Source organism: Ornithorhynchus anatinus, chromosome 5 (genome assembly GCF_004115215.2).
Source record: "Ornithorhynchus anatinus isolate Pmale09 chromosome 5, mOrnAna1.pri.v4, whole genome shotgun sequence".
In the NCBI taxonomy this organism is placed as follows: Eukaryota; Metazoa; Chordata; class Mammalia; order Monotremata; family Ornithorhynchidae; genus Ornithorhynchus; species Ornithorhynchus anatinus.
The window spans coordinates 295,372-321,526 of NC_041732.1; the positions used below are offsets into that span (position 1 = coordinate 295,372).

The following is a 26,155-nucleotide window of genomic DNA, read 5'->3' on the forward strand; positions in this document are numbered from 1 at the left end:
TGATTACCCTGTATCTACCCCAGCGCTTAGAACAGTGCTCTGCACATAGTAAGCGCTTAACAAATACCAACATTATTATATCACCGAGACAGAGACGCCCATTAATGCGCCCTCATTTGAAGGCATCCCTGAGGTAAACCATTACCCAGTGTGGAAGTAGCTTCCCCACCCATCTCTTACTGGTCCAAAGCTTCCACCCTGGGTGACCCCCTGGGGGTCACCCCCCTGCTGAAAGGAACGTGGCTTGTGGGGGGAGTGGGCTGTGAGAGGGAAGACCCCAGGCTCCAGAACTGCCAGAGGCAAGGCCGAGACCAGAAGTGGGCCCCGAGGGAAACCGGGGAGCTGAAGGAGACCCCTTTGTCACTGCCCCAAGGGTGCCCCCAGTCCCGAGCCAACCCTGGCCCTGACCTGGTTAATAAGTGATCTCCTCTCCCCTTGGGGAGTCACTGACCCCTGAGGGAAGAGGCGGGCAGCGGGGCCGGCTCCCTCCCGGCCAGTTAATCTCTCATCGTCCCTAGGGCCGCACCATCTCACTCCGACCGACGGCCCCTTCCTCTCTCCGCCACCTCCGGGGCCGCTGCGATGCTGCGGGCGAGTCAGGCGCTGCGGGCCCGGGCGCCCTCCCCTTCGGGGGGTCCCAGCCCGGGGGTCCCCAGCCCAACGCTGCGGTTTGATGGGGAAGTCTTCCGTTTGAAGGGAACAGGGGAGCTGGTCCGGGCCTTGATGGTGCTGCGGCTTTGTGCCTGGCCTCCCCTGGTGACCCACAGCCTGGAGGTGAGGCCCCACGGGGCAATGGGGCTGGTGCTGCCTTTCCATCCCTGTGCCCCCGTCCCCCCACCCCACCCCGGGCACGGGGCTGGTGCCACCGCTGTTCCCCGGCTCCCTGCCCGGCCCCATGCCTGGCCCTCTGCCCCCTCCAGGTCCTGTCCTGGTGCCGCCGCCTCCTCGGGTCTCGGCTGTCCGGGGCGGTGCTCCGGGCCTCTGTGTACGGTCAGTTTGTGGCCGGAGAGACGGCCGAGGAGGTGCAGAGTTCCGTGCGGCGGCTGCAAGCTCTGGGACTGCGACCGCTGTTGGCCGTGCCCACCGAAGAGGAGCCGGGGACGGAGCGGGGCGGGTGAGTTTCGGCCGGAGGGACGGGGGGCGGTGGATCTTGACTTTTCCTGCGGGAGCCAGGACCCTCAGAGGCCTCTACCCCCGCAGCGAGGGCTGGTACGAGGGAAACCTGTCTGCCATGCTGAGCTGCGTGGACCTGTCCAGCCCCCCTGCGGACCCTGCCGCCCCCAGCCCGGCGCTCATGCAGCTCAAGGTGACGGCTCTGACCAGCACCCGCCTCTGTGTGAGTCAGTGGCGGCCGGGGGTGGTGGGGGGACAGGGCGGACCCCCCAGGCTCGGGACCCCCCAGCCCTCTTCCTCCCCACCCACGCTCGTTACAGAAGGAGCTCACTGCGCTGTTGGGAGCGCCAGGGGGTACGAGAGAGCTGAGCCCCGACAGCCTGGCCGCCATCATGGAGAGTGGCCAGGTGACCGCCCCGTCCGGGACCCCGCACCAGACCCCCACCCTGCCAGGCCCCCCTCTCGGCCCCCATCCTCCCACCCCCCATTTCCCCCTCTCAGCCCCCAACCCGGTAAGGGTCCCGGCCGGCCTCCAGCTGGTGCTCTGGCCAGGGCCGTGGCTTCCCGCACGGCGCGAGGTCCCGTCGGGCAGGCCCCCATCCGCTCCGCTCGTTTGACCGTCTGTGGGGCAGAACGGAGCACGCAGAAGGCGCTCCAGCGAGGCCCGCTGTAGAGACCCCGGGTGACTCGTTTCCCCTTGTGTGACCCCTCCAACCCCTCGGGAAGGACCCCCACATATCCAGCCTGAGTTCTCAGCAGAATCAGCACCTCGGAGCCTCCCTGAGACGGTTCCATCGGGTCGCCCAGGTGAGCCCCCGCCTCCCCTCTTTCCCTCCCCCGATTCCTGTTCATCCCTTTTCAATCAATCAATCGTATTGATTGAGCTCTTAATATGTGCAGGGCACTGTACTAAGCGCTTGGGAGAGGCAGTACAACAATATGAGACACGTTCCCTACCCACAGCGAGCTTCCAGTTTCCCCGGATAGTTCTCCCAGCTGCCCTCTGACCACCTTCCCGACAGACCCGGGCTCTCTGAACCCCCTCGCTCCTCGTTCTCCCCCACTTCTCATCCCCTTCCACCTCCCCAAATTCCTCTAGCCCACTGACCTCTAGCCCCGTCTCTTTTGCACTTATTGAACATTTAACGGTGTGCAGAGCACTGGATAAGTGCGTGGGAGTCGGGGTTTAATACCCCCAAATCCCTCTCACCGGGACTCGGGCTCCCTGACAGGCGAAGGCTGTGCCTTGAATCCCTCCCCGACACACCCAGAGAAGCAGCGTGGCTCAGTGGAAAGAGCCTGGGTTTGGGAGTCAGAAGTCATGGGTTCGAATTCTGCCTCTGCCACTTGTCAGCTGTGTGACTGTGGGCAAGTCACTTCACTTCTCTGTGCCTCGGTTACCTCCTCTGTAAAAGGGGGATTAACTGAGAGCCTCAGGTGGGACAACCTGATTCCCCTGTATCTACCCCAGCGCTTAGAACAGTGCTCTGCACATAGTAAGCGCTTAACAAATACCGACATTATTATTATTATTATTATTACACACTCCTCCGGCTGGGTCCAGCCTCCCGGGCCGATCCCGCGTCCTGTTCCCCGCAGCACGCCCGGGCGCGGGGGGTGCGGCTGCTGGTGGACGCCGAGTACACGTCCCTGAACCCCGCGCTCTCCCTGCTGGTGTCCGCCCTGGCCCTGCGCTGGAACCGGCCTGAAGAGGCTGACCGACACGGGGCCGCCTGGGTGTGGGACACCTACCAGGCTTACCTCCAGGTGCCGGCCCGCCCGCCGGGGGGATCGGGGGACCGAGGGGAGGGCGGCGGGGGCCTGGGGGCGGGACACCGCCCGGGCTTTTCTCCAGGGGCCGGCCTCCCCGGGGGAGAACCGGGGCGGGGGACGGGGAGGGGCACCGACCGGCCTTGCCGCCAAGGACCAGCCAGGGCTTGGGGGAGCCGGGGAGGGGCGGGGACGGGGGCCCCCGCCAGACCCTCGGGCCCTCCCCCGCCCCCCGCAGGACACTCCCGAGCGCCTGGGCCGGGCGGCCGAGGCGGCGGAGCGGCGGGGCTTGGCCTTCGGGGTCAAGCTGGTGCGAGGCGCTTACCTGGAGAAGGAGCGGGAGCTGGCGAGGAGGGCGGGGACTCCGGACCCCACTCAGCCTGACTACGAGGCTACGAGCCGCAGGTGAGAGGCGATGGGGGGGGAGGGGCGGGGCGGGGCGGGGCCGGGCCGGGCCAGGGGGTTTGCGGGCGGGGATGGGCTCCCACCCACCCTCCGCCGCCCCCCGTAGCTACAGCCGCTGCCTGGAGCTGATGCTGGGGCAGGTGTCGCGGCGGGGCCCTCAGTGCCGGCTCATGGTGGCCTCCCACAACGAGCAGTCCGTGAGCCAGGCCGCCCGCCGGTGAGCCCGAGGGCCCCGGGGCGGAGGGGCGGAGGACCGACCGGGCCGGGGCTCGGGTGCACGGGGGGGGGGGCTGGGGGGCGGTGCGGGGAGAAGGGGAGTTTCAGGGCCGGGGGGAGAGGGGCCGGCTCGGGGTGTGGGGAGGAGGGGAGTGTCAGGGCCGGGAGGGGGGAGAGGGACGAACCCGAGGGCTTTGGCCCTCGCCCGGCTGCAGGATGGCAGAGCTGGGGATCCGGCCGGACGGACCGGTCTGCTTCGGCCAGCTGCTGGGGATGTGCGACCAGGTGTCCCTGGCCTTGGGTACGTCCGTCCGTCCGTCCGTGCGACCGACAGCAGGGCGGGAACCCGCCGGGAGGGCGTCTGGGGGCGGGGGTCGGGGCGGGATGCCAGCCTCACCGGGGCCGGGGCCGTGACCAGATCCGTGTCCGGACCCCAGGGCAGGCGGGCTACGCCGTGTACAAGTCGATTCCGTACGGCCCCCTGGACGAGGTGCTGCCCTACCTGAGCCGGCGGGCCCAGGAGAACCGCGCCGTGCTGCACGGGGCGCGCCGGGAGCGGCAGCTCCTGCGCCGGGAGCTGTGGCGGCGGATGACCAGGCGGCCCTGACGGCCCCGCCCGCCCCGCACCCCCGGGACCCTCCCCTCACCGTCCGGTCCACCCGCCCCCTGAAACCTTCCCCGCATGAACCGCCCCAATCCCCTTCCGAGCCCCCGGCAAATAAAGGCACCAGAAACCATCGAGTCCCTGGTCCTGGCCGCCTCTAGACTGGGAAAAGAGGTGGGGGCGAACTCATTCACTCATTCGTATTTATTGAGCGCTTACTGTGTACAGAGCACTGTACTAAATGCTTGGGAGAGTGCAGTAGAACAATAGACAGACACCTAGCGGCAGGGACACCGACATGATTAGAATCTGTCTGTCCTGCCCAAGCCGGGGGAGGGGGACGGGGAGGGTGGCTGGGGGCACCTGCGGCCACAGCTCTGGGGCCGGGTCCCCCCCCCCCGCTCCTCGAGGGCCGAGTGGGTAGGGATTATCACTATCTGTTGCCGAATTGTACTTTCCAAGCGCTTAGTACAGTGCTGTGCCCACAGCGCTCGATAAATCCGATTGAATGAATGAATGGAGTGGTGACTCAAGGGGGCCTTGGTTTTCCCACCCCTTGGGGGACGCTCATCTGACCGAATCGATGCCCGACCAGCCCCCCACCCCTTCCCACGCGGCCTCATGTGTCCGCCCCCTCCCCACCCCAGTTCGGGCATCCCAGCCCTCTACTCCTCAGTGAAGCCCTTGCCCGCACCCCACCATCATCCCCCATCTCCCCATCCGACTCCTTCAGTCCCCCCAGCCTGACCTGCTCCCACCCTCACTCTCCTCCCCAACTGACTTACTCGGCACCCTGACTCATTTCCAAGTCGCAAGACAAGCTGGAGGCTGGGGGATGGGGCTGGAGGGATGGGAAGGTAATAATAATAATTATAATGATAATGATGGTATTTGTTAAGCGCTTACTATGTGCCAAGCACTGTTCTAAACACTGGGATAGATACAAGGTAATCAGGTTGTCCCACATGGGGCTCACAGCCTTAATCCCCATTTTACAGATGAGATAACCGAGGCAGAGAGAAGTTAATTATGGTATACATTAAGCGCTTACTATAGGCCGAGCACTGTTCTAAGCACTGGGATAGCTACCAGATAAACAGGTTGTCTCACGTGGGATTTACGGTTTTAATCCCCATTTTACAGATGAGGTAACTGAGAAGTGAAGTGGGTTGCCCAAGGTCACACAGCAGACAAGTAGCGGAGCCAGGATTAGAACCCATGTCCTCTGACTCCCAAGCCCGTGCTCTTTAAACTAAAGCCAGGTGGTGGGACTTAGAGCTCACAGCTTGTTCCTGCAGAAAGAAAATGGCAGCCATGCAGGAAGAAGTGGGATTGGCAGTGGAGGGTTCAGATCTGCCCTGACAGGCCCCTCCTACGGCCGCCGTGCCCATGCTGACCTGATACACCTGGGCTGACTAGGGTGGAGGGCCGGCCTTGGGGCATTCCACTGGAGTACAGCCCTCCCGTCTGTCTGCAGTGACCCCCGACTCTGCCCTCTTCCAAAACCCTGGTTCGATCACCCCACTCCCTCAGTGCCCAGTTCGGGTTGGAAACTAGACCGTAAGCTCATGGGCAGGGAGTGTGTCCGCTGATTCTGTTGTGTTGTGGTTTCCCAAGCACTTAGTGTAGTGACCTGCACAGAGTATGTGCTTAATAAATACCACTGATTTATTGAAGGGCCCAGGGGGCAGGAAGCTCAGTGGAGAATGTAACTTGTTTGATTTTGTTTATTAAGTTCCTTGTTTCAAAACATTTAGTACACAACAGAAGAAGGCCTGCCCGGGGAGAGGGAGGCAGGGCCACTGGGGTACCTCAGCCACACACGTGTGCACACACGCACGTACACACACGCACGGGGGCGTGGGGGGAGGGGCGCATGCTGGCGGCTCCAGGAAAGGGGTTGTGAGCCCCCCCTCCCCCAGACTAGTGCAAGAAACCCTGGTGTGTGGGGGTGGCTCCCTGAGCCCCTGCCGGCCCCTCAGCTTGCCCACAGCCCATCCGGGCGTAGTGGGAACAGGTCCGTTGGTGGGGGCCGGGCTCGTCAGGCAGCAGGGAGCCCCGTCCCGGGGCCGCTGTGGGACTCACCTGACTGGCCCCTGGGGTCCCCAGGATTTGGGGGGAGGGGGACGGGGTCTGCCTCTGCCCACCCACCCACCTACTCTGGCCTCGGACTCAGCAGTAGCTATGTGTCTGACCCTCATGGTGGAGGGTCCAGCTGGGGGTGAGGAAGGGGGGTAGAGGGCCAGCCCCCTCCCCCGGCTCCCCCCGCCTCCCCGTTCCACTCCCAAATGGGGCCATGCCTCCACTGAGGGGCTGGCCCCCACCCCTCCTGTGGGTGCCCGGTGGGGTTGTCCCGTAGAGCAGCAGAGGCCCAGGGGGCAGGGGAGGGCCGTAGCCGGGGAGGGCGTCTAGCAGGGGGGAGTGGTAGGGAGGGTGGGGAGCGCCCCAAGGAGGCCGTTGCTTGTGGGGGAGCCGGGGGGCTTGGGGCCCGGCCGGGCCAGGGTCCGAGCGGCTGCGAGGGTGGGTGGGGGTCGGGGAGGAGGAGCAGGAGGAGGAAGGGGGCGAAGGGGCCAGGGCCCTGCCCCCTGTGAAGGGCAGGTTGGCGTAGATGGGCTCAGCCCGGGGTGGACGCTGTGGGCGTGGGGGCCGCTGGCCGAACCCGCCGGGCTGGACCCAGGCCTGCAGGGTCGGAGGGCCGGAGGGTGGCGGGGAGGGAGAGTAGCTCAGCAGGAATTCAGGGGGCCCCCAGGGTGGCTGGGGAGGGGTCTCCAGGACCCCGTAGGAGGCGTTGAGCCCGGCCGGCAGTGGGGGCCCGGCTGGCGGAGGGGGCCCGGGGCCCCAGGGCCGGGGCAGCAGGGGGTAGGGGCGGGGGGCCCCCTCCCCACCCCCGATCTCATAGTACAGGTTTTCCACCTTGTCTGGGACGGGCGGGAGGTGTGGTGTGCGTGGCCACCACCAGGCAGGTGGCCGGAAAGGGGGAGGGCCCCCTGACAGGTGCAGGGGGGGCTTGGGGGCACGGTCCCTGCGGGCAGGAGGTCCGGGGGAGAAGAGGCAGGCGGCTGGCACCTGCCAGAGAAGACAGAGACATGTGCAGCTCCCCCAGCCGCTCCCTGGGCCCCCTGCTTCCACCCTCTGCCCCCTCCCAGCCACGCCCCCCCACTCCCGGCCCTCAGCCCCGGTCCCTCCCCTGCTTCCCTTCCCCTGACCTACTTCCTTTCCCCAGAGCCACGGGTCCCTCACCTGGCTGTTTCCTCTGTGTTCCCGCCGCAGGGAGATGCCCGGCTGGACCCTCAGCAGGCCCCCATCGCTCTGCTGTCGCTGCAGGGAAGTGAGGGGGCACGGTCCCTGGGGGTCGGGGCGCGCCATGGGGTACAGGGAGCCCCCACCCCCTCCTGGCCCCAGCCTGCCGCCCGGCAGCTCCCCGCTTCCCTCAAGAGATAGGGAACGGCAGAATGGGGAGCGGGGAGTTGGGGGGACTGGATCTCGTGGGCGCCGCTGCCGCTGCTCCTGCCGCTGCTCCAGGCGCTGCTCCATGCGCTGCTCCTGCCTCTGGGCCCGCTCAGCCAGGGCCAAGGCTATGAGCCGGGCGGGATTCTTGGGAGGGGGTGGGGGGGCTCCTCCCGGTCGCAGAAGAGACAGGGTTGCAGGAAGCGGAGGGGAGTCGAAACCAGGACCTGTGAGGGCCCAGAAAGCGAGGAGGAGTCAGGCCTCAGGGTCAGCATCCCATCCGACGCCCCGGGCGCCGGACCGCCTCCCGAGATGGCCAGGCGGCCCAATCCCTTCGCCCTTTGCCCTTCCCTCCCAGAGCGCAGCTTTGGTCAGGACGTCATCTGAGCCCCTGGAACGAGGCCAGGCGCCGGCAAGGTGGGATGACTGCAGCTGGGGTGAGTGGAGCTGGGGGCCGGGACTGGGGCTGGTAGGCTGGGGTCAACGGTTAAGGGCAGGGGTGTGGGGCTGGGGGCTGGGTGAGGGGTAGTAGGCTCGGGCTAGTGGAGCTGGGGGTCAGGGCCTGGACTGGGGCTGGGGTCCTCTGAGGCTGGGACACTCACTCCGGGCTGCCCGCAGGTTCCGCGGCCCAGTCAGGGACAGTTTGTGACGAATCTCCCTCTGGCAGCTGTCACTCAGCTCGTTCTCCCCACTGCGCAGCAGCAGGGGAAGGAGCTGAGGGGCGGGAGCTGGGGCGGGGATGGGCGTGGGGGTCCCGGCCTCCTGAAGCAGCTGCAGCACGGCCGGCGGCACCGACACGGTCAGCGGCTCGGAGATGTCCCGGGCGGCGGCGGGCGGGGGGCAGGAGCCGGCCGAGGCCGGGGGCGCCGGGCTGGCGGGGGGCGCGGGGTCCCCAGGCGTGGGGCTGCTGCAGCGGAAGGTAAGGGGGTCGAAGTCCAGGTGTCGGAGCCCCTCGAGGCCGCGGGGTGGGCTCAGCTCCAGCTCGTCCCCGCCATCCAGCCAGAGGGAGGAGCGGGGCTGGGGGGAGCCTGGCAGCGAAGAGGAGGCGCCAGGGGAGGAGCCCGAGGAGGCTGAAGAGGAGGAGGGGGAGGACGAGGAGGAGGAGCGGGACGATGCGGAGGGGGAGGGGGAGAGGCTCCCACCAGAGCCAGGGGGGCCATGGCCCACGGGGAAGGCGTCGCTACTGGACCGGGGCCGGCGCAGGCGGGGCAGCCGCTGGAGGCCTGCGGGGGGCGCAAGGAAAGAGGGGGCGGGGAGGTTAGATGCCGTTGAGCCTGTCCCCTTCTGGTCTGGCCCGGCCCCCCACCGGCCCGGCCCAGTCCCCCAGCCCTCACCTGTGCGGCTGGTCTGAGAGGACAACGATTCCTCACTCTTGGCTGAGCGCAGGGTCACGGTCTCAGCCCGCCCACCTAGGGGATGGGCATTGCGGAGGTGAGGTGGGGATGGAATTTCGGATCTGACCACCGGTCCCGCCCCTGCCACCTGGCCGCCGGCCCCCGGCTGACCTGGCCACCGCTCCGGCCGGCCCCGCGGCCCCTCTTTCTTGCGGGTGGCCGAGGGCCCCCGGCCCAGGGCGAAGAATGCCTTCCAGCTGCTGGTGACCGGCTTCCGGCCCTTCCCCGCTTGGCTCCTCTTGCGCCTGCTGGACACGGGCAAAGAGGGCAGGGGTGTGAGGGAGCTGCTGCTGCTGGAGCCCTCCCCGACAGGCCTCACTCACCTGCCAGATGCCGCCAGAGCCCCATCCCCCACACTGGCCCCATCGGCCCCACTCACCTGTCCAGGGGGGAGGGCTGTGGGGGCTGTGGGCCTCGGGCCTGGGCCTCCTCCAGAGACAAGAGCCGGGTGGAGGGACCGCCGGCCAGGAGAGACTTGGGCCGGGACAGGAGACAGCGACCTGGGGTTGGGCGAGAGAAGGCTGTGAGACCCCCCTAGTGCCACCCCCCGGTTGGGGCCAAGCAAGCACAGAGTCGGGGAGGGGAAGGGAGAAGGAAGGGCCACGTCAGGCCCCCCCAGGCTCCAGCTCGGGGCGGGAGGGAAGGAGCAGGCACAGGCTCAGTCAGCGGCAGGGGCCAAAGCGCGGGGAGGCAGGAAGGGGGCGAGAGGTGGCGGCCGGCAGCAGAGGCCAGCGGCGGAGGAGGGTGGCGGAGGCCGGTGGCGGCGGAGACCGACTTTAGAGGCAGGCGGCAGCGGAAGTAGAGGCGGCGGAGGCCGGCCGTAGAGGCGGGCAGCGGTAGGAGGCGGAGGCCAGCGGCAGTGGAGACTGGCCGGAGAGGCAGGAGGCGGCGGCGGCGTAGGCAGGAAGTGGAGGCCGGCGGAGGCGGGAGCAAATTTGGGCTGCGGGGATGCTGGTCTCAGTTACCTCAGGGGACGAGTCCATCGCTCAATCCGGAGAGCAGGTAAGGGGTGGGGCGTGGGGGAGAACTGGGGATTTGGGGGGACATGGCCCAGGGTAGGTAGGGGAGGGTTTCCCAGTCTCTCCCAGTTTAAACCAATTTCCCCAGGCCCAGGTCAGCATGGGGGAAACAGGAAGTTGGAGGAGCCGCAGGGTCTTGGCTGAATGGGGGGTCCTGGGCGGAGGAGCTGCAAAGAGAAGGGGGGGCGGAGGGGGGTGGGGGAAGGACCCGGGTGGGGGGCTGGGCTGGACAAGGCCCCTCTCGACTCTCTCCCCTCCCCCCTTCCCCAAACACACACACACAGCCCACACTCCCTCCACCGCCCTGACCCTCAACACATAGAAGGGGTAGGCAACAGAATGGGAAGAAAGTTGAACAGAGGACAGGGAGGAGGAAGACTGGGAAGAGGGATGAGGATATGGGAAGGAGACTTGGCCGGGGGGGTGCTGTGGAGGATTCGGGGGAAGGGTTACTAGACGGGATGGGAAGACTGGGGAGAAGGGATGAAAGGGGATGGGAGAACAGGGGAGGGATTGAGGGATGGATAGGAGGAGGACTGAGGAAAGGATGGGAAAGGACACTGGGAAAGGGATGGGAAGGAACACTGGGGAAGCAATGGGAAAGGAGTTGGGGAAGGGATGTGACAGGAGGACTGGGGAAAGGATGAAAAGGAAGAGGACGACCGGGAGCAGAAGGACCCCAGGCCCAGGGTGGCCGTACCGGTGGAATCCAGCCCGGCAGAGGAGAAGGTGTCACTGAAGAGGACGTCCACGTGGTTAAGGAGAAACTCAACCACGACCGACTGAACCCGGACCTCTCGGAAGGCAGCCGCCCCGCTCAGGGTCACTGACTCCAGCTCCAGAGACCTGGGGGGCCGGGACAGGGCACGGGGTGGAAGACTTGGAGGGGGTCACGGAAGCTGGGATGACAACCCCCAGCCCCAGCCAGGCCCCCTGGGGGTCAGGGAGGGATGGTCAGTCTGGACCTGGACATTCCCTCCTCTCTGTCAGCTCCTCGTGGGTCGGGATCGTCTCTATTCTCTGGAACTATAAATAAATACCACCGACTGATGGACTGGTTGGATAGGCTCCTCTCACGATGGCCACAGCTCTGAGTCTCTGGGCCCTGTCCCTACCCCATCGCCACCCCATAGCTCAGCCTCTGCCCTCCTGCCTCCACCTCCTGGCCCCCGGGCCCACGCCCACCCCCAAGCCCCCTGCCGGGTCTCACCGCAGCAGGTTGGGCGCCCAGACGATGGCCAGGTTGCGGGCGTGCATGCTGGTGTCCGCGCTGTGCTGGGCCATGCGGGCCAGGTGCCGCAGCAGGAACTCCAGTGTCCTGGGGCCACCAGCAGGCACAGTGACTCCGGGGTTCTCGGACCACCCCAGCCTGACTCCTGACCCCACAGCTCATCCCCAGGCTGGCCCCTGATCCTAAGCCCACAGCCTACCCCCAGCCTGACCCCAAACCCTGAGCCCACCATGGCCCAGCCCCAAGCCGACCCGACCTTGAGGTAATGGCTCAACTCCAATCTGCCCCCGTCCCTGAGTTCATGGACCTTGGGCCCACGGCACCCCCCTGCCGGCTCCTGACCGCAGGCTCATGGTCCCCAGATATATTCCCGCCCCCCAGTCCCTGCGCTCTCCACCTGTAGTGGGGCGGGGGCAGCTGTTGGATGACATCGTGGACCCGGACCAGCCGTTCCTCCTCCACAGGCACTGCCATGGCCTCCTACCGAGGAGATGGGTCAAGGTCATGGGGGAGGGACTCTGGCCCCCCCCAACCTCCCACCTCCCCCACTCCTCCGGCCGCCTCCCGCCGTGGGCACTCACGCTAAATTTCCCATACAGCTGGTAGGTGAGCAAGGGGTTGGGCAGCTCGCGGAAGTAGAGCTTGCAGAGCGACGAGACGCTGTGGATATCCTGCAGGAAGGCTGCACCGCCCAGTTCGGGGACCCGCTCGCTGTCAAACTCGTGCCTGGGGGTGGGCGTGTCATCATGCCCCTGCCTGGCTCCCCACCCCCAGGCCTGTCCAGCGCCCCACTCTATGACCCTTCCCAGATCCTAGCCTCAGCCCTGCATGTGTCCCTGCCCCAGCTCCAGCCCTGTGCCCTCTGACCGTTGCCCAGATCTGCTTCCCAGCCCCAGTCCGGCCCCATGCTCTCCAGGCTCCCGACCCCAGTCCCGTGCTCTAACTTTCAGCCCAGCCCCGTGTCCCATTCTGTGCCGCTGGCCCCGGGTCCCTGCTCCGGCCCCCGAGTCTGGCCCCCGAGTCTGTGCACCATCCTTGGTTCCCTATTCCAGCCCCGGCCCCCAAGTCTGGGCCCCGTCCTTCACAGCTCCAGCTCGCTCACCGAAGCTTCTGGATGTTAGAAGAGACACCGGAGAGGCGGTAAATGCCATCCACCACGCCATGCGCCTCGATGAACTCACAGCAGCAGCGCAGTACCTGGGGCACTGGGGGCAGGGAAGGAAGGACTCAGGGTTCAGATCAGGGGGTGGGGGCGGTGGAGATGCCGGGGGCTGGAGCTTGGACCCTTACCATCCTGGCCAGAGTTGCTGAGATGTTCTCCCAGGTCGCAGCCGAAGACGCGTTGCCGCAGGATGCCACGCTGCCGGAGGCGCAGGCGGGACGGGCGGGAGCCGATGAAAGACCGGAGGAGGCCGGCCAGCTTCCCCCGGGGACGTGGCACTGTATGGGGCGAGGAGGGAGAGGACATGGCGGTCAGATGGTGGGATGTGCCCCCAATGGAAGTGGACCTGTCTGAGACTCCCGCTGGAGCACTGGGGGACCCAAGCTGGAAGAACCAGAGCTCCGTGCTTGCCCCCCCGGCACTTGGGATGGGGAGTTGCGGGGCAGGGAGGCAGTGGGGGGCACAGTGCAGGTGCAGCAGGGAGGCAGGGAAATGACAAGACCTCATCACCCAAAAAAGCAGCCCTTTGTCCCCACAATCATCCATGGGCAGGTGGAGGAGCCAAGCGGCACAGGGCTGGTCCACCAGATCTGGCCACCCCAGATCCAGCCTAGATGCCCTCTCTGCCCCAACGATCCAGCAGTCGCAATGGGCTGGCCCAGGGGCCAGTGTGGGCCATCCCCAGCTCTCCCGGTTACCAGCAGTCAGAGATGAGGATCCATGGGGGGCCGAGATGCTGGCTGTCGTCCCATCGGGGTCTATGGGGGAGAATACACCCAAATGGGTGGAGGCCCCGCTTTTCCCTGCTCTTTACTGTTGTGTCCCTCCCTCTCTCGTGCCCCACCACCACGTTCGCCCCCTCCCCTAGCCCCCTGCCCTGCCATTACCTGCTTTGGTGCCGGGCCCAGGCCTCTCTGGGAACAGCTCCACACACTCACTGGGGAAGAAACCCACCTGTAGACAGAGGGAGGGAAGAGGTCAGATCATCCGTCCACCCTACTCCACCCTCACCCTCTGCGTTTTCACTCTGCTCCTGCGCTCCCACGTTCTCACTCCCCACACATGTCCTTATATCCTCGCCCCCACTCCCCCTGGGTCCCCAGCCCCCACCCCCCCAACCACCTGGAATCCGTGCTTCCCACGCCACCAGCTCTGATCTTCTGGGCTCGGCATGTCGATGACAGACACGATATCGCCTACCTGGGAGGGGAAAGGAAGAGGAAGGAAGAGTTGGAGACCAGGGCTCCCATCTCGATTGCCCTAAGCCCTGTCTTGCCCCCTCCCTGGGTCCTGGCTGCCTTCGGCCCTGCCCACATCGCCCCTCCATACCTCAAAGGACAGCTCATCTGGGGCCTGGGCCGTGTAGCGCTTGACCACGTGGGCAGCGGCCACGGCCGGCACATTGAGGGAGGCCTCCTCGCTGAGCAGCAGGCGATGCCCGTGGTTGTCCAGCTGCGGAGGAGGCCAGGAGAGTCACACACAACGCATGCATACGTGTATGTGCGTGCGCTCAAACACACACACGTGCACGCCCACACACAAAGACACACACATGGGAGAGGACGAAAGGGGTTGGGGACAACACTGGACCCACACACCGACCTCCTGCTGCAGTCAGGACCCAGGCCCAGGCCATCAGCCTGATGCCCACTGGACCCTGACTCCTGGGTCCACCAGTCCCGACCCCTAGATTCTAGGTCCCACTCCCCAGGCTCGACCCTAGACCCTGGGACCCAAGGCGGGACCCCAACGCCCTCCCCTCCCCCCATCCTGCCCCCTCACCTCCATCCAGGTCAGCACGGGGCCACAGTTGAGGTTGCTGTCCACCAGGCTGGACAGCGTCTGCAGGTACTGAAGCAGCAGCGGCACCAGCAGCTGGAGGCCGGGGCCACAGGCAGACGGTCAGATGGTCAGCTGATGGACGGCAGCCACGGCCTCGCTCTCCCCCGCAGCACGGTGGGGTCTGGGGCTGAGGCGAGCTAGCAGGTCAAGGAGTCCCTGGAGCAGCTTGGGGAGGGTGGGGGGCGTTTACCTGTGTCCGGGACCCCTCGGGGGGCGGGGGCAGCTCCGGGAGGCGGGAGAAGCGGCGGTCGAAGATGCAGCGGTGGAGGTGGCCATCCAGGGAGCGGAAGTCATCGTAGCTGCGGAGAACAGGCCAGGAGCGGCCCTGCCGGGGGAGAGGGACTGGGGTCGGCGGCCCTTGCTGGCCGAGCGCGGGGTAGGGTCAGAGGGTCACGTTGAGACGGGGCCTCACCTGACACGTCACCTGGACTCCAAACGTGAGTTCGCCGTCCCCGAGGGCAGTGGAGGGGTTGTCGCGCTCCGGGGACAGCAGCAGCTGGTGAGGGGACAGAGGGGACGGGGCGACCGTGAGACTCGGACACCTCCGCGTCCTCCTAACCGCCACCCCCGAAGGCCACCCGACTGAAATGTCTGGGGAGGAGCCCGGCCTGGCCGCCCTCGAACCTGGATCTGTCCGAAGTCAACGTTCTCATAGTGGAAGTGGGCACAATCGGCCAGGCGGGGGAAGGGACCACGGGGGGTGGAGAGTCTGCGGGAGAGAGAGAAAAATCAACCCCACGGCCCTTCTCACCTCCACCGTCCCCGGCCCAAACCGACCGTCAGTCCACTGACCCCTCCCCAACCTTCCTCCTTAGCCCACTGACTCCTTCCAGACCCCCTCTCCGGCCCCAACCATCCTCCCCGACGGCCACCCCAACCTTCCTCTCCAGCCCACTGGCTTTTCCCCATGCCACCTCGCTGGCCCGCGGACCCCTCTTCAAACCCCTGGGCCGCTCCGTGGGTCCCTCCCCAATCCCTCGCCCCCTCCCCTCAACCCCGCCCACCTCTTGCTGGGTTTTCCCTTGACTCCGGGTCCGCCGGCGGGAGGCGGAGGCTGGACGGGACCTTCCCCGGGGGCGTCCACGTTGTCCGTGCTGCGAGCCTGTGGGGGTGGGGGAGGGAGGCTGACCCCAGGCCGAGGGACCCCCCCCGCCCCCCCCCAAGCCAGACACCTTGCAGGCCCATCCCGGAGCCCGGCCGCCCGGCCGCTAAGGGCAGGACCGGGCCGGGTGGGGGGCGGAGGATGCCGAGGGAGAAGGAGGAGAAGGCTCAAGCTGGGGTGCGCGCCCCCTCCCCCGGGGACCCCCGACCCCTGGGCGGGGGGGGTGGGGTGGAGGAGTCAGGAGGCTCCGGTCCGGTCGCCGCCCCCGCTCCCGCGCCCCGCTCCTCACCACCATGGTGTCCGTCCCCGGCGGGGAGGAGGAGGAGGAGAAAGGGTCCGGGTCCGGGTCCGGGTCCGGGACCGGGGCCGCCGCCGCCGTGCGCGCTCAGGCCCGGCCCGCCATGGCGACACAATGGGAGCCGAGCCCAGCCCAACCGAGCCCAACCGAGCCCGGCCGAGCCGGGCAGGCCCGAGCCCAACCGAGCCCAACCGAGCCCAGCCGGGCAGGGCCGACGCCCCGGCCGGCGGCCCCCGGCGGCGGCAGCGGGAGGGGGAGCGGGACCGATGGCGGGGGCGGAGGGACGGGGCCCGGGCCCGCGGAGACGGGGGCTGGGGGAGAGAGAGGGGGGAGGAGCCCGGGCAGGCCCCGCCCCCAGACCTATCGCGACCGACCGCCCCGCCCCCAACGGCCCGGGCTCCGGGACAATGGGTCGGCGCGGATGGATGGAGGGAGGGAGGAAGGGTCCCTGGTCACCGGTCCCGTGTCCGCCGGCGCTGCGTTCTCCCCGCCCGGACTCCAGCCCCGCGGGGAGCGGGAGGCGCCGGCCCGGTCGGGAAGGACCTGGGGCCCACGCGGGAACCTCCCCCACCCCCGCCCAGCCTCCCACCCCTCCAAAGCTGCACCCCGACGCCGGTCATTGAAAATAGAATTTATTTCTCAGGGGGTTCCGTTTGCGTTGTGGGCTCTGCCGGGGCCCTGTCGCCCCTTCCTCTGCGACTGCAGTTGGAACGGGGTGGTGCAGGGGGAGGAAGGGGGGTCGTCTCTCGTGGGGGGCCTGGACTGGGGCTCCTCGGTCAGAAACCGGGACAGGAGCTTCTCCACCTGCCTGCAGGGAACAGAGGAGCATGAGGTGTTAGCTAGGCTCTAGCCTGTAAGCTCCTTATGGACAGGGAAAGTGTCTGCTAATTGTTATATCGTGCTGTCTCAAGTGCTTAGTACAGTGCTCTGCATGCAGTAAGTGCTCAATAAATATCATTGATTGATTGACTGGAGGACAGAGGGGCCAGAAGAGGACGATCAATAGCAAGGAGCAAGGGGCGGTGAGTGGGGGCCTGGGAGCCCGGCCCAGGGAGGTTGAGGGAGCAGGAGCCCAGCTCAGGGAGATCCAGGGAGCGGGCACCCGGCCCAGGAAAGTGGGGAAGAGGATCCCGACCCAAAGAGGTCAAGGGAGCGGGAGCCCAGCCCGGGGGGTGTGGGGAGCGGGAGCTCGAGGCCACAGCTACCTCAGACACTGCCTCAGCTGACCCCGCCGGGCCCGCAGCACCTGCAGCAATTCATCCTCCTGGAACTCACTGCCGTCTGAGTCTGGGGTGGACAACAAGATGGAAGTCGTGGCCACGTTATTCACTCCTCGGCCCTCCCTACAGCGTTGTAGGGGCCCGTCCAGCCCCATGTCACTGGGGTGCTCTACCTCCCTCCCACCTGTCCGCCCGACCCCTTGGGGCTGTGGCAACAACGGCTGCACCTCCTCCTCCAGGGCCCAACCCTCACCTGCACCCCAGACTTCAGCTACACCCTCTACATGGATGATGCAGGATGATGCATGCCCGACTACTTCGTTAGCCCCGCACTCTCTCGCCTTTGAAATCTCACATTTTCTCCTGCCTCCAGGACATTCTCTCCACCTGGCTAACCTGCCGACACTTGCAGTTCAACATGTCCAAAACTGACCTTCTCAGCCCCCCTCCTAAACCCACTCCTCCTCCTAACATCCCCATCCCAGTTGACAACACGATCTTTGTTTCTCCAGCTCACAAACTTGGGATTAGCCTCAATTCCTCTTTCTTTCAACCACCATATTCAGTCGCCAAATCCTGTCAGTTCTTCCTCCACATCTCAGAACCCACCCCCTTCCTCTCCATTCAAACGGCCACCACATTGCTCCAAGTGCTTGTCACATCCTGACACGACTCCTGCCTCTGCCTCTTAGTCCTCCACATCTCCAGCCTCTCCCCTCTTCAGTCCATACTTCCCTCTAGACTAAGCTCTTGGTGGGAAGGGAATGTATCTACCAACTTAGATATATGTAATGGTATTTGAGTGCTTTTTATGTGCCAGATACTGTACTAGGTGCTGAGGTAGATATAATCTAATCAGGTTGGACACCGTTCCTGTCCCACAGGGGTTTCACAGTCTTAACCCCCATTTTAGAGATAAGGGAACTGAGGCACAGAGAAGAGAAGTGACTTGCCTAGGATCACACAGAACACGAGGGGCAGAGCTGGGATTAGACCCCGGGTCCTTTTGACTTTAGGCCTGGGCCATGGAGCTTCTTTTATATTGCACTCTCCTAAGTGCTTAGTACAGTGCTCTGCACAGAGTAAATCAATGACTCGTATTTATTGAGCACTTACTGTGTGCAGAGCACCGTCCTAAGTGCTTGGGAGAGTGCAATATAATAATATAACAGACACATTCCCAGCCCACAACAAGCTTTTGGTCTAGAGAGGGAAACAGACATTAATATCAACTACAGATATGTAAGTGCAGTGGGGCTGGGAGGGGGGAAATGAATAAAGGAGCAAGGTAGGGCAATGCAGAAGGGAGTGGAAGAAAAGGATGAGAGGGTTTAGTCAAGGAAGGCCTATTGGAGATGTCTCTTCAATGAGGCTTTGAAGGGGAGTGGAGGGTAACTGTCAGTCGGATATAAGAGGGAGGGTGTTCCAAGCCAGAGACAGGATGTGGGTGAGAGTCGGGCAATAAAATCGAGGTACAGAGAGTAGGGTGACATTAGAGGAGCAAAGTGTGCAGGCTGGGTTGTAGTAGGAGAATAGCAAGATGAGATAGAAGGGGGCAAGGGGACTGAGTGCTTTAAAGCCAATGGAAAGGAGTTTCTGTTTGATGTGGGGATGGATAGACAACCACCGGAGGTTCTTCTGGAGTCAGGAAACATGGACTGAACATTGCTGTAGAAAAATGATCTGGGCAGCAGAGTGAAGTATGGACTGGCAGCGGCGGGGGCGGGATGGAGGGGAGAGGGGAGGCTGATGCTGTAATCGAGGCGGGACAGGATAAGTGCTTGGATTAATGTGGTAGCAGTTTGGATGGAGAGAAAAAGGTGGATTTTAGTGACGTCCAAGTTGAAGCGACAGCATTTAGTGATAGATTGAATATGTGGGTGCCAAGGTTACAGGCTTGTAAGATGGGAAGGATGGAGGTGCTGTCCACAGTGATGGGAAAGTCAGGGAGAGAACAGGGTTTGGGTGGGAAGATAGGAGTTCTGTTTTTGACATTTTAAGTTGGAGGAGATGGCAGGACATCCAAGTAGAGATGTCTTGAAGGTAGGAGGAAATGCAAGACTGCAGAGAAGGAGAGAGACATGGGCTGGAGATGTAGATTTGGGGATCATCCACATAGAGGTGGTAGTTGAAGCCACGGGAACCAATGAGTTCTCCAAGGGAGGGGCTATAGATGGAGACTAGAAGGGGACAGACTCCCTCACGTAGGGGATGAGAGGCAGCGGAAGAGCCCACAAAAGCAACTGATAATGAGGGGCCAGAGAGATATTAGGAGAACCAGGAGAGGACAGCATCAGTGAAGCCAAAGTTGGATAATGTTTCCAGGAGAAGGGGATGGTTGACAGTGAATATGATTGATTGATACTATATTCTGCTGCCTGGATCACTTTTTTAAAATACTGCAATGCACACAACTCCCCTCTCCTCAAAAACCTCCGATGGTTGCCCATCCATCTCTCCATTAAACATTTCACCATCAGGTTTAAGGCACCAGTCAGTTCTCACTCCCCTCTACATATCCTCACCCCTCTCCCACTACAACCCAGCCCGCCCATTTCACGCCTCTCAGCACCAACCTACTGTCCCTTGTTCTCGTCTCTTCCGCTCTTGAATCTATGGCCCATTCCCTCCCTCTGGCCTAGAACTCCTTTCCAGTCATATTCCCCCTCTAGTCTGTAAGCTCCTGGTGGGCAAGGATCTTATCTAACAACTCTATTGTACTGTACTCACCCAAGCGCTTGGTACAGTGCTCTGCACACAGGAAACCCTCACTAAAGACCCCACTGATTGACACCTGGCAGACCACTGGTCTCCCCATCTTCAGAGCCCTACTAAAATCACACCTCTTCCAAGAAGCTTTCCCTGATTAATCTCTCATTTCCCCACCTCCTACCGCCACTTCAGCATCACCTAAGCACTTAGATACTCATTCCCCTTCTCCCTGATACAGCACTTATATCCACATCTTTATTCTCTGTTTCCCCCATCTATACTTTTGAAGGTCTGTCCCGCTGCTAGACCGTAAGCTCCTTAAGAGTCAGGATCGTGTCTACCAACTCCGTTGGACTCTTCCAGGTGCTCAGTAGAGCACTCTACCCCGTAGTCACCACCACTATTGATTGATGGACTCCCTGCCTGCCTACCTGCTCGCCTGCCTGGGCAGGGAGGAGTGGGATGGGCCTCTGGCTCCTCCTCCTCCCCTTCTAAGGGTGGCGGCTTCCAGAAGGAGCTCCGACTCAACCCATCTGCTGTCACCCCAGGGTGGCCGCTGTGTTTCTAGGCGTCCGGTCCTTCCCCGTGGGCCCAGCCCAACCTCCCAGCTCCTCCTGGGCCATGAGCCCCCCAAGGGCCAGAGACTGAGCCCTGATCCTCCTCCTCCTCCCCACCATTCTCTCCCCAGAATCGCAGCACAGAGGAATGGCCCTTACCATTCGCAGAGTCCAAGAGTCGAGCGGCTGCCTCCAGCAGCTCCTTGGGGGATGGGGTCTTGGGTGAGGGGGCTGCAGTGCCAGGGGATGGAGCTCTGGGGGACTCTGGGGGGAACAGTCGCTCTGCCACCACCTGCCCCAGGACTCTGCCTAGCCCTGGGTCAACTGCTGCCTCCTCCTGCCCCGGGGACTCCTGGCCCCTGCCCCTTTCCAACCCCCTGCCTAGCCTCCTCTGCCGGGGCTTGCTCCGCCTTCCTGGCTGGGCCCTGCCCTCTGGGATCTGTTTTCCTGGCTCAGCTCTGTCCCCTGGGCGGTGCCTTCCTGGCTCAGCTCTGGCCCCGGAATTCTGCCTCCCTGGCTCAGTCCTGCCCTCTGGGCCCCTCGTGGAAGCTACATCAGCCCCCTGAGCTAGGGTCGGGGCATCGGGGCAAAGAGGGTGCAGAGTGCCACAGAAGGCGACTGCTGCCCCTGGGTGGGAAGCTGGGAGCTTTGGGGGAGTCAGGGGGAGGGGGAAGGAGGGGGGCGGAGGGGCAGAGATGAGGGAGAGGAGGGTGGTGGGAGGAGGGGCCGAGGGGAGGGGGCACAGTTGGCAAGAACTGGGTTGACCAGGGGTCACTGCCGTCACCTCTGCTGCCACCTGTAGACGGAAAGCACCGTGAGGAGGGACGTGAGCAGCTGGAAGAGGGGGAGGAGGAGAGTTGGGGCAGCCGAACGTGCTTTAAAACACTTACTCACCCTGCTCCCTCCTACCTTACCTCCCTGATTTTCTACAACGCAGCCCGCACACTTCGCTCCTCTGATGCCAACCTACTCACTCTACAGCAGATTCATCTCACTGCCGAACCCCCGCCCACACCTTTCCTCTTCATATCCAACAGACGATTACTCTTCCCAGCTTCAAAGCCTTACCGAAGGCCCATCTCCTCCAAGGGGCCTTCCCTGACTTAGTCCTCCTTTTCTCTTCTCCCACTTCCATCTGCACCACCCTTGTCCTTGAATTTCTTCCCTTTATTCCCCCCTCCTTCAGCCCCACGGCACTTACATCCATATCTATAATTTATTGACATTAACATCTGTCCCTCTAGACTGTAAACCCATTGTGGGCAGGGAATGTGTCTACCGACTCTGTCGGGTTGTCCTCTCCCAAGCGCTTAGTACAGGTGCTCTGCTCACAGTAAGCACTCAGTAAATATGACCGACTGATGGAGGGCAGCGGAGGAGTAGGAGGGACAGGAGTGGGGGCAAGAGGAAGGGAGGGAAGGAAGGAGTAACAAAGTGCCCTCTCCACCCTGTCATTTCCCATCCCTCAGGCCTCACCCACCTGGTCATGAGCCCGCTCCATCCTCCGGCGCAGGCGCCACTGGTACAGGATGTCATTCTCGGGGGGGATTGTGGTGGTCCGGGGCGGGGCTGTCGGGAGGAGAAGGGGGCTAAAACGGGCTGGCCACCCCACAGCTGGGCCCGCCGCTCCGGCCTCCCTCCTCTAGCGCCAACAGCCCACTGTGCCTTTCTCTCCCACCCCGCCGACCGCAGCACCCACCTCGCAGGCCCTGACCTGGTTCCGGCCAGCAGGGGCTAGGAATGGAGGGGGAGGGTGTGATTGGAGAGATGGGTCCCTCCCAGCTCACGGGAGCACTGCTGCTGCTGGAACTGCCACCAGAAACACCGCTGAGAGGAAGAGAGAAGATAGTGGGGGCAGGGAAACATTGGGGGAATTAGCTGGGGGACTGAGGGTTTCAGGGGTCTGGGCTGTCACCTTCTGAAGAGCAGCTGGTCCGCCCGGTGCTGCAGGCTCAGTGTGTCCAGGTCCAACGGAGACGGGGCCCGGTGCTGGGACTGAGAACAAAGCCCGGGGTCAGTGATCGGACCCAGGGCCCCAGCTGGTCCTGTGCCAATCCCGTCCCCTCAGAGAGACTCAGCTCCCGGGCCCGAGTTAGAGGGCCAGGGGTTTCTCCCACCCCGGCTCCACGCACCCGCACCCACACCCAGCCCCAGGAAGCTCACCTCTGGGGTCCTCAGCACCGAGATCTCCGCTTCCACTCCCGCTGCTCCTGGGGCCCCAGCGCCCACCCTGAGCTCGGCTTCTGCCCAGAAGAGTTCGATGAATCCCAGGGATAGGCGGATCGTGGCCTGCCCCAGGGCCCCACGGTGCCCGCCTGCCACCTGCCAGCTCCCACCCAGCCTGTCAGGACCCAACCTCACCGGCGGGGAGAACGGAGCCTGTAGAATGGTGGCGGTGGGGGCCGGGGCCCCCCGAAGAGGTTGCAGGCTGCAGCCACCAGAAGCCAGCAGGTCCGGGCCCAGACAGCTGGCGCTCCAGGCGGCTGGTGGGCTGAGCCTGGCGGAACCGTGCCATGTACCTGCCCGGGGTGGGGGGAGGGAGGCGATCAGTGAGGGAGCCCCGGGCCCAGCCCCAGCCTGAACCACCTTGGAGCTTCAAGTCACAAACAAACCCTTACTTGGCAACCACAGACTGTCCATCTTCTGTCTGGGTGCTGGAAGGCCAGGGGCGGCCCTCCGAAGGGAGAGAGGAGCTGCTCTCAGTCAAAGGCCTCGATGTCTCAAAAGGATCTGCAGCCTGGGGGATTGAAAGGTCAGTGGGGGAGCAGGAAGACTGCGGGCCCGTAGGGTTCCGGGCCTGGGGACGGAGATGGAGGAAAAAAGTCAAGTCCCCAGCCTGCCTCCCCACTGTTCCAGTTGGGGGTGGCGTTGCATATCCCTGGGACCCCAGCCCCCCCCACCCCACATGGGGTCCCTCTTCTGCTGACACACCCCTACAGAAACCCATCGTCAAGTCTACCCTGAATCCCTCCTGCTAAACAGCCATCCTGCCCTCCCAGTTCCTCCCAAGTCTACCCTGAGTCCCTCCTGCTGCCCAGCCCCGTTGTTCTCACCGTGTTCCTGGAGGAGAGGTAGCGACTGCGGCTTCGCGGGGCGCGCTCGGGCCCTACGGCGTCATCCCGGGCTGGGAACCCCACCAGGCTGGGAAAGAGCTTGGGTCAGGCCTGGGAGACTGCGAGCCCGTCACTGGGCAGGATTGTCTCCATCTATTGCTGAATTGTCCATTCCAAGCGCTTAGTCCAGTGCTCTGCACATAGGAAGCGCTCAATAAATACGATTGAATGAATGAGACCCTCGCCCGCCCATCCAGACCACAACTCTCATGAAGTCTCGAGCCCTCGGCCACCGCAGCCAGTCAGTCGTATTTATTGAGCGCTTACTGTGTGCAGAGGACTATACTGAGCACCTGGGAGAAGAGAAGCAGGCTGGCTCAGTGGAAAGAGCACAGGATTCGGCGCTCTCACCGCCGCGGTCCGGGTTCAATTCCCGGTCAGAGAAATATGTCTTTTAGAGAAGCAGAGTGGCTCAGTGGAAAGAGCCCGGGCTTGGGAGCCACAGGTCATGGGTTCGAATCCCGGCTCTGCCACTTGTCAGCTGTGTGACTATGGGCAAGTCACTTGACTTCTCTGTGCCTCAGTGACCTCATCTGTCAAATGGGGATTAAGACTGTGAGCCCCACGTGGGACAACCTGATCACCTTGTATCCCCCCCCAGCGCTTAGAACAGTGCTCTGCACCTAGCAGGCACTTAACAAATACCAACATTATTATTATTCACTTCTCGGTGCCTCAGTGACCTCATCTGTAAAATGGGGATTAAGACAGTGAGCCTCACGTGGGACCACCTGATAACCCCGTATCTCCCCCAGCGCTTAGAAGTGTGCTTGGCACAGAGTAAGCGTTTAACAAATACCAACTTGGGAGAGAACGGTGGCACAATCAACACATTCCCTGCCCCAAACTAGCTTACAGTCTAGAGGGACTGGTGGCCCGGGACTTCATGGGGAGAGAGGCGCTGCTACTGTTGCACGCTGCGCAATCACCTGGCCTTCATGATGATAATGATAATGATGATGATGATGATGATGCAGCCCCAGCCGACCCCTCCCCCCTCCTTCTCGTCTTCCGCAGGGCCGCTTCCCGCCAACTGAACTGCCCGCGCGCCGCCCGTCACCTGGCAACGACATCCCGGCGCCGGAAGTGACGCCCGCGCGCCCGGCCGAGGCCCGAGGCGGCCTCGCAGGAGGGGGTGTGTGCGCATGCGCCCGAGGAGTCGGTCGCCTGAAGGGCGCCCAGTCCGGAAGTGGGGGGCAGGGGGAGGCCCGAGGGCCTTGTCTGGGGCCCGCTTCACTTGATGGTGTTGATTGAATCCTTCCTGTCATAATAAAAATAATCATGATGGTATGTGTTAAACGCTCACTATGTGCAAAGCAGTGTGGCTCAGTGAAAAGAGCGTGGCCTTGGGAATCAGAGGTCATGGGTTCGACTGCCGGCTCTGCCACTTGTCAGCTGGGTGACTGTGGGCAAGTCACTTCACTTCTCTGGGCCTCGGTTCCCTCATCTGTAAAATGGGGATTATCTGTGAGCGTGGGACAAACTGATTACCCTGTATCTGCCCCAGCGCTTAGAACAGTGCTCTGCGTATAGTAAGCGCTTAACAGATATCAACATTTTGAGAAGCAGCGTGGCTCAGTGGAAAGAGCCCGGGCTTGGGAGTCAGAGGTCATGAGTTCGAATCCCGGCTCTGCCACTTGTCAGCTGTGTGACTGTGGGCAAGTCACCACTTCTCTGGGCCTCAGTTACCTCATCTGTAAAATGGGGATTAACTGTGAGCCTCACGTGGGACAACCTGATTACCCTGTATCTACCCCAGCGCTTAGAACAGTGTTCGGCACATAGTAGGTGCTTAACAAATACCAACGTTATTATTATTATCTTCTAAGCGCTGGGGGGGGATACAAGGTGATCAGAAGCAGCATGGTTCGGTGGAAAGAGCACTTTCATTCAATAGTATTTATTGAGCACTTACTATGTGCAGAGCGCTGTACTAAGCGCTTGGAACATACAGTTCGGCAACAGATAGAGACAATCCCTGCCCAGTGATGGGTTTTCAGTCTAATTGGGGGAGACAGACGGACAGAAACCAGACAACTTAATCACGATAAATAGAATGAAGGGGATGGACACCTCATTCACAAAATAAATAGGGTCATAAAAATATTGACAAATGAACACAGTGCTGAGGGGAGGGGAAGGGAATGGGGGAAGAGCAGAGGGAAAGGGGGCTTAGCTGAGGGGAGGGGAAGGGAGCAGAGGGTGGAGGGGGAGCAGAGGGGGAGCAGAGGGAAAAGGGGAAGCTCAGTCTGGGAAGGCCTCTTGGAGGAGGTGAGCTCTCAATGGGTCTTTGAAGAGGGGAAGAGAGTTAGTTTGGCGGAGGTGAGGAGGGAGGCCGTTCCAGGACAGCGGGAGGAGGTGGGCCAGAGGTCGACGGCGGGATAGGCGTGAACGGGGGACGGTGAGGAGGTGAGCGGCAGAGGAGCGGAGCATGCGGGGTGGGCAGTAGAAAGAGAGAAGGGAGGGGAGGTAGGAGGGGACAAGGTGATGGAGAGCTTTGAAGCCCAGAGTGAGAAGTTTTTGTTTCGTGTGGAGGTTCATGGAAATCACTGGAGGATTTTAAGGAGGGGAGTGACAGACCCAGAGCGTTTCTGCAGGAAGATGATCCGGGCAGCGGAATGAAGAATAGACCGGAGTGGGGAGAGACAGGAGGAAGGGAGATCAGAGAGGAGGGTGACACAATAATCCAGCCGGGATATTATGAGAGTTTGTACCAGTACGATAGCCGTTTGGATGGAGAGGAAAGGGTGGATCTTGGCGATATTGTAAAGGTGAGAATGGCAGGCGTTGGTGACGGATTGGATGTGTGGGGTGAATGAGAGAGCTGAGTCAAGGATGACACCAGGATTGCAGGCTTGAGAGATGGGAAGGATGGTCGTACCGTCCAGAGTGACAGGGAAGTCAGAAAGAGGACAGGGTTTGGGAGGGAAGATAAGAAGCTCAGTTTTGG

General features: G+C 63.2%; 3 protein-coding genes across 6 annotated transcripts; 1 reads left to right on the plus strand and 2 right to left on the minus strand.

The window, feature by feature from the left end:
* The first annotated feature begins 468 nt into the window (after positions 1 to 468).
* On the plus strand, positions 469 to 4,245 carry PRODH2 (proline dehydrogenase 2). Of its 3 annotated transcripts, XM_029065279.1 has the most exons (10): positions 469 to 774; positions 921 to 1,114; positions 1,201 to 1,336; positions 1,434 to 1,520; positions 1,840 to 1,920; positions 2,713 to 2,880; positions 3,122 to 3,288; positions 3,395 to 3,505; positions 3,720 to 3,805; positions 3,942 to 4,245. In XM_029065279.1, the coding sequence occupies exons 1-10, from the start codon at positions 583 to 585 to the stop codon at positions 4,109 to 4,111; spliced, it is 1,392 nt and encodes a 463-aa protein (XP_028921112.1). In that variant the 5' UTR covers positions 469 to 582; the 3' UTR covers positions 4,112 to 4,245. The 3 variants fall into 3 exon arrangements, with proteins under 3 accessions (XP_028921112.1, XP_028921113.1, XP_039768165.1); XM_029065280.1 differs by lacking the exon at positions 3,395 to 3,505; XM_039912231.1 differs by lacking the exon at positions 2,713 to 2,880.
* A 1,575-nt stretch (positions 4,246 to 5,820) lies between these two features.
* Positions 5,821 to 15,831, minus strand: ARHGAP33 (Rho GTPase activating protein 33). 2 transcript variants are annotated; one of them, XM_029065196.2, is made up of 22 exons: positions 15,595 to 15,831; positions 15,208 to 15,305; positions 14,828 to 14,912; positions 14,616 to 14,699; positions 14,394 to 14,528; positions 14,144 to 14,236; positions 13,691 to 13,813; positions 13,484 to 13,561; positions 13,249 to 13,315; positions 13,060 to 13,119; positions 12,490 to 12,639; positions 12,302 to 12,404; positions 11,781 to 11,925; positions 11,597 to 11,679; positions 11,179 to 11,286; positions 10,669 to 10,814; positions 9,329 to 9,449; positions 9,061 to 9,194; positions 8,890 to 8,964; positions 8,158 to 8,778; positions 7,349 to 7,782; positions 5,821 to 7,174 (listed from the first exon to the last, which is right to left on the minus strand). In XM_029065196.2, exons 1-22 carry the CDS (start codon positions 15,598 to 15,600, stop codon positions 6,281 to 6,283), a joined length of 3,843 nt encoding a protein of 1,280 aa, XP_028921029.1. In that variant the 5' UTR covers positions 15,601 to 15,831; the 3' UTR covers positions 5,821 to 6,280. The 2 variants fall into 2 exon arrangements, with proteins under 2 accessions (XP_028921029.1, XP_028921028.1); XM_029065195.2 differs by having other exon boundaries at positions 9,061 to 9,197.
* A 388-nt stretch (positions 15,832 to 16,219) lies between these two features.
* PROSER3 (proline and serine rich 3) lies at positions 16,220 to 24,127 on the minus strand. Its single transcript, XM_029065302.1, has 12 exons — positions 24,062 to 24,127; positions 23,146 to 23,233; positions 22,711 to 22,829; positions 22,454 to 22,611; positions 22,256 to 22,335; positions 22,008 to 22,087; positions 21,792 to 21,919; positions 21,573 to 21,661; positions 20,877 to 20,888; positions 20,252 to 20,294; positions 16,809 to 16,890; positions 16,220 to 16,411 (listed from the first exon to the last, which is right to left on the minus strand). The coding sequence occupies exons 1-12, from the start codon at positions 24,091 to 24,093 to the stop codon at positions 16,243 to 16,245; spliced, it is 1,080 nt and encodes a 359-aa protein (XP_028921135.1). The 5' UTR covers positions 24,094 to 24,127; the 3' UTR covers positions 16,220 to 16,242.
* Positions 24,128 to 26,155: the final 2,028 nt, after the last annotated feature.

Coding starts and splice junctions, on each gene's coding strand:
- PROSER3 (XM_029065302.1), bottom strand. CDS start 24,093: ATGAAGTCCCGGGCCACCAGTCCCTCTAGACT. Junction 22,612..22,710: donor GGACAGTCTGTGGTTGCCAA/GTAAGGGTTTGT, acceptor CACCCCGGGCAG/GTACATGGCACGGTTCCGCC. Junction 21,920..22,007: donor GACCAGCTGCTCTTCAGAAG/GTGACAGCCCAG, acceptor TCTTCCTCTCAG/CGGTGTTTCTGGTGGCAGTT.
- PRODH2 (XM_029065279.1), top strand. CDS start 583: ATGCTGCGGGCGAGTCAGGCGCTGCGGGCCCGGGCGCCCTCCCCTTCG. Junction 1,921..2,712: donor GGTTCCATCGGGTCGCCCAG/GTGAGCCCCCGC, acceptor TGTTCCCCGCAG/CACGCCCGGGCGCGGGGGGT. Junction 2,881..3,121: donor CCTACCAGGCTTACCTCCAG/GTGCCGGCCCGC, acceptor CGCCCCCCGCAG/GACACTCCCGAGCGCCTGGG.
- ARHGAP33 (XM_029065195.2), bottom strand. Junction 11,287..11,596: donor CTGCCCCCGCCCCACTACAG/GTGGAGAGCGCA, acceptor TGGTGGCCCCAG/GACACTGGAGTTCCTGCTGC. Junction 9,450..10,668: donor TGCCGGGCTGGATTCCACCG/GTACGGCCACCC, acceptor GCCCAACCCCAG/GTCGCTGTCTCCTGTCCCGG.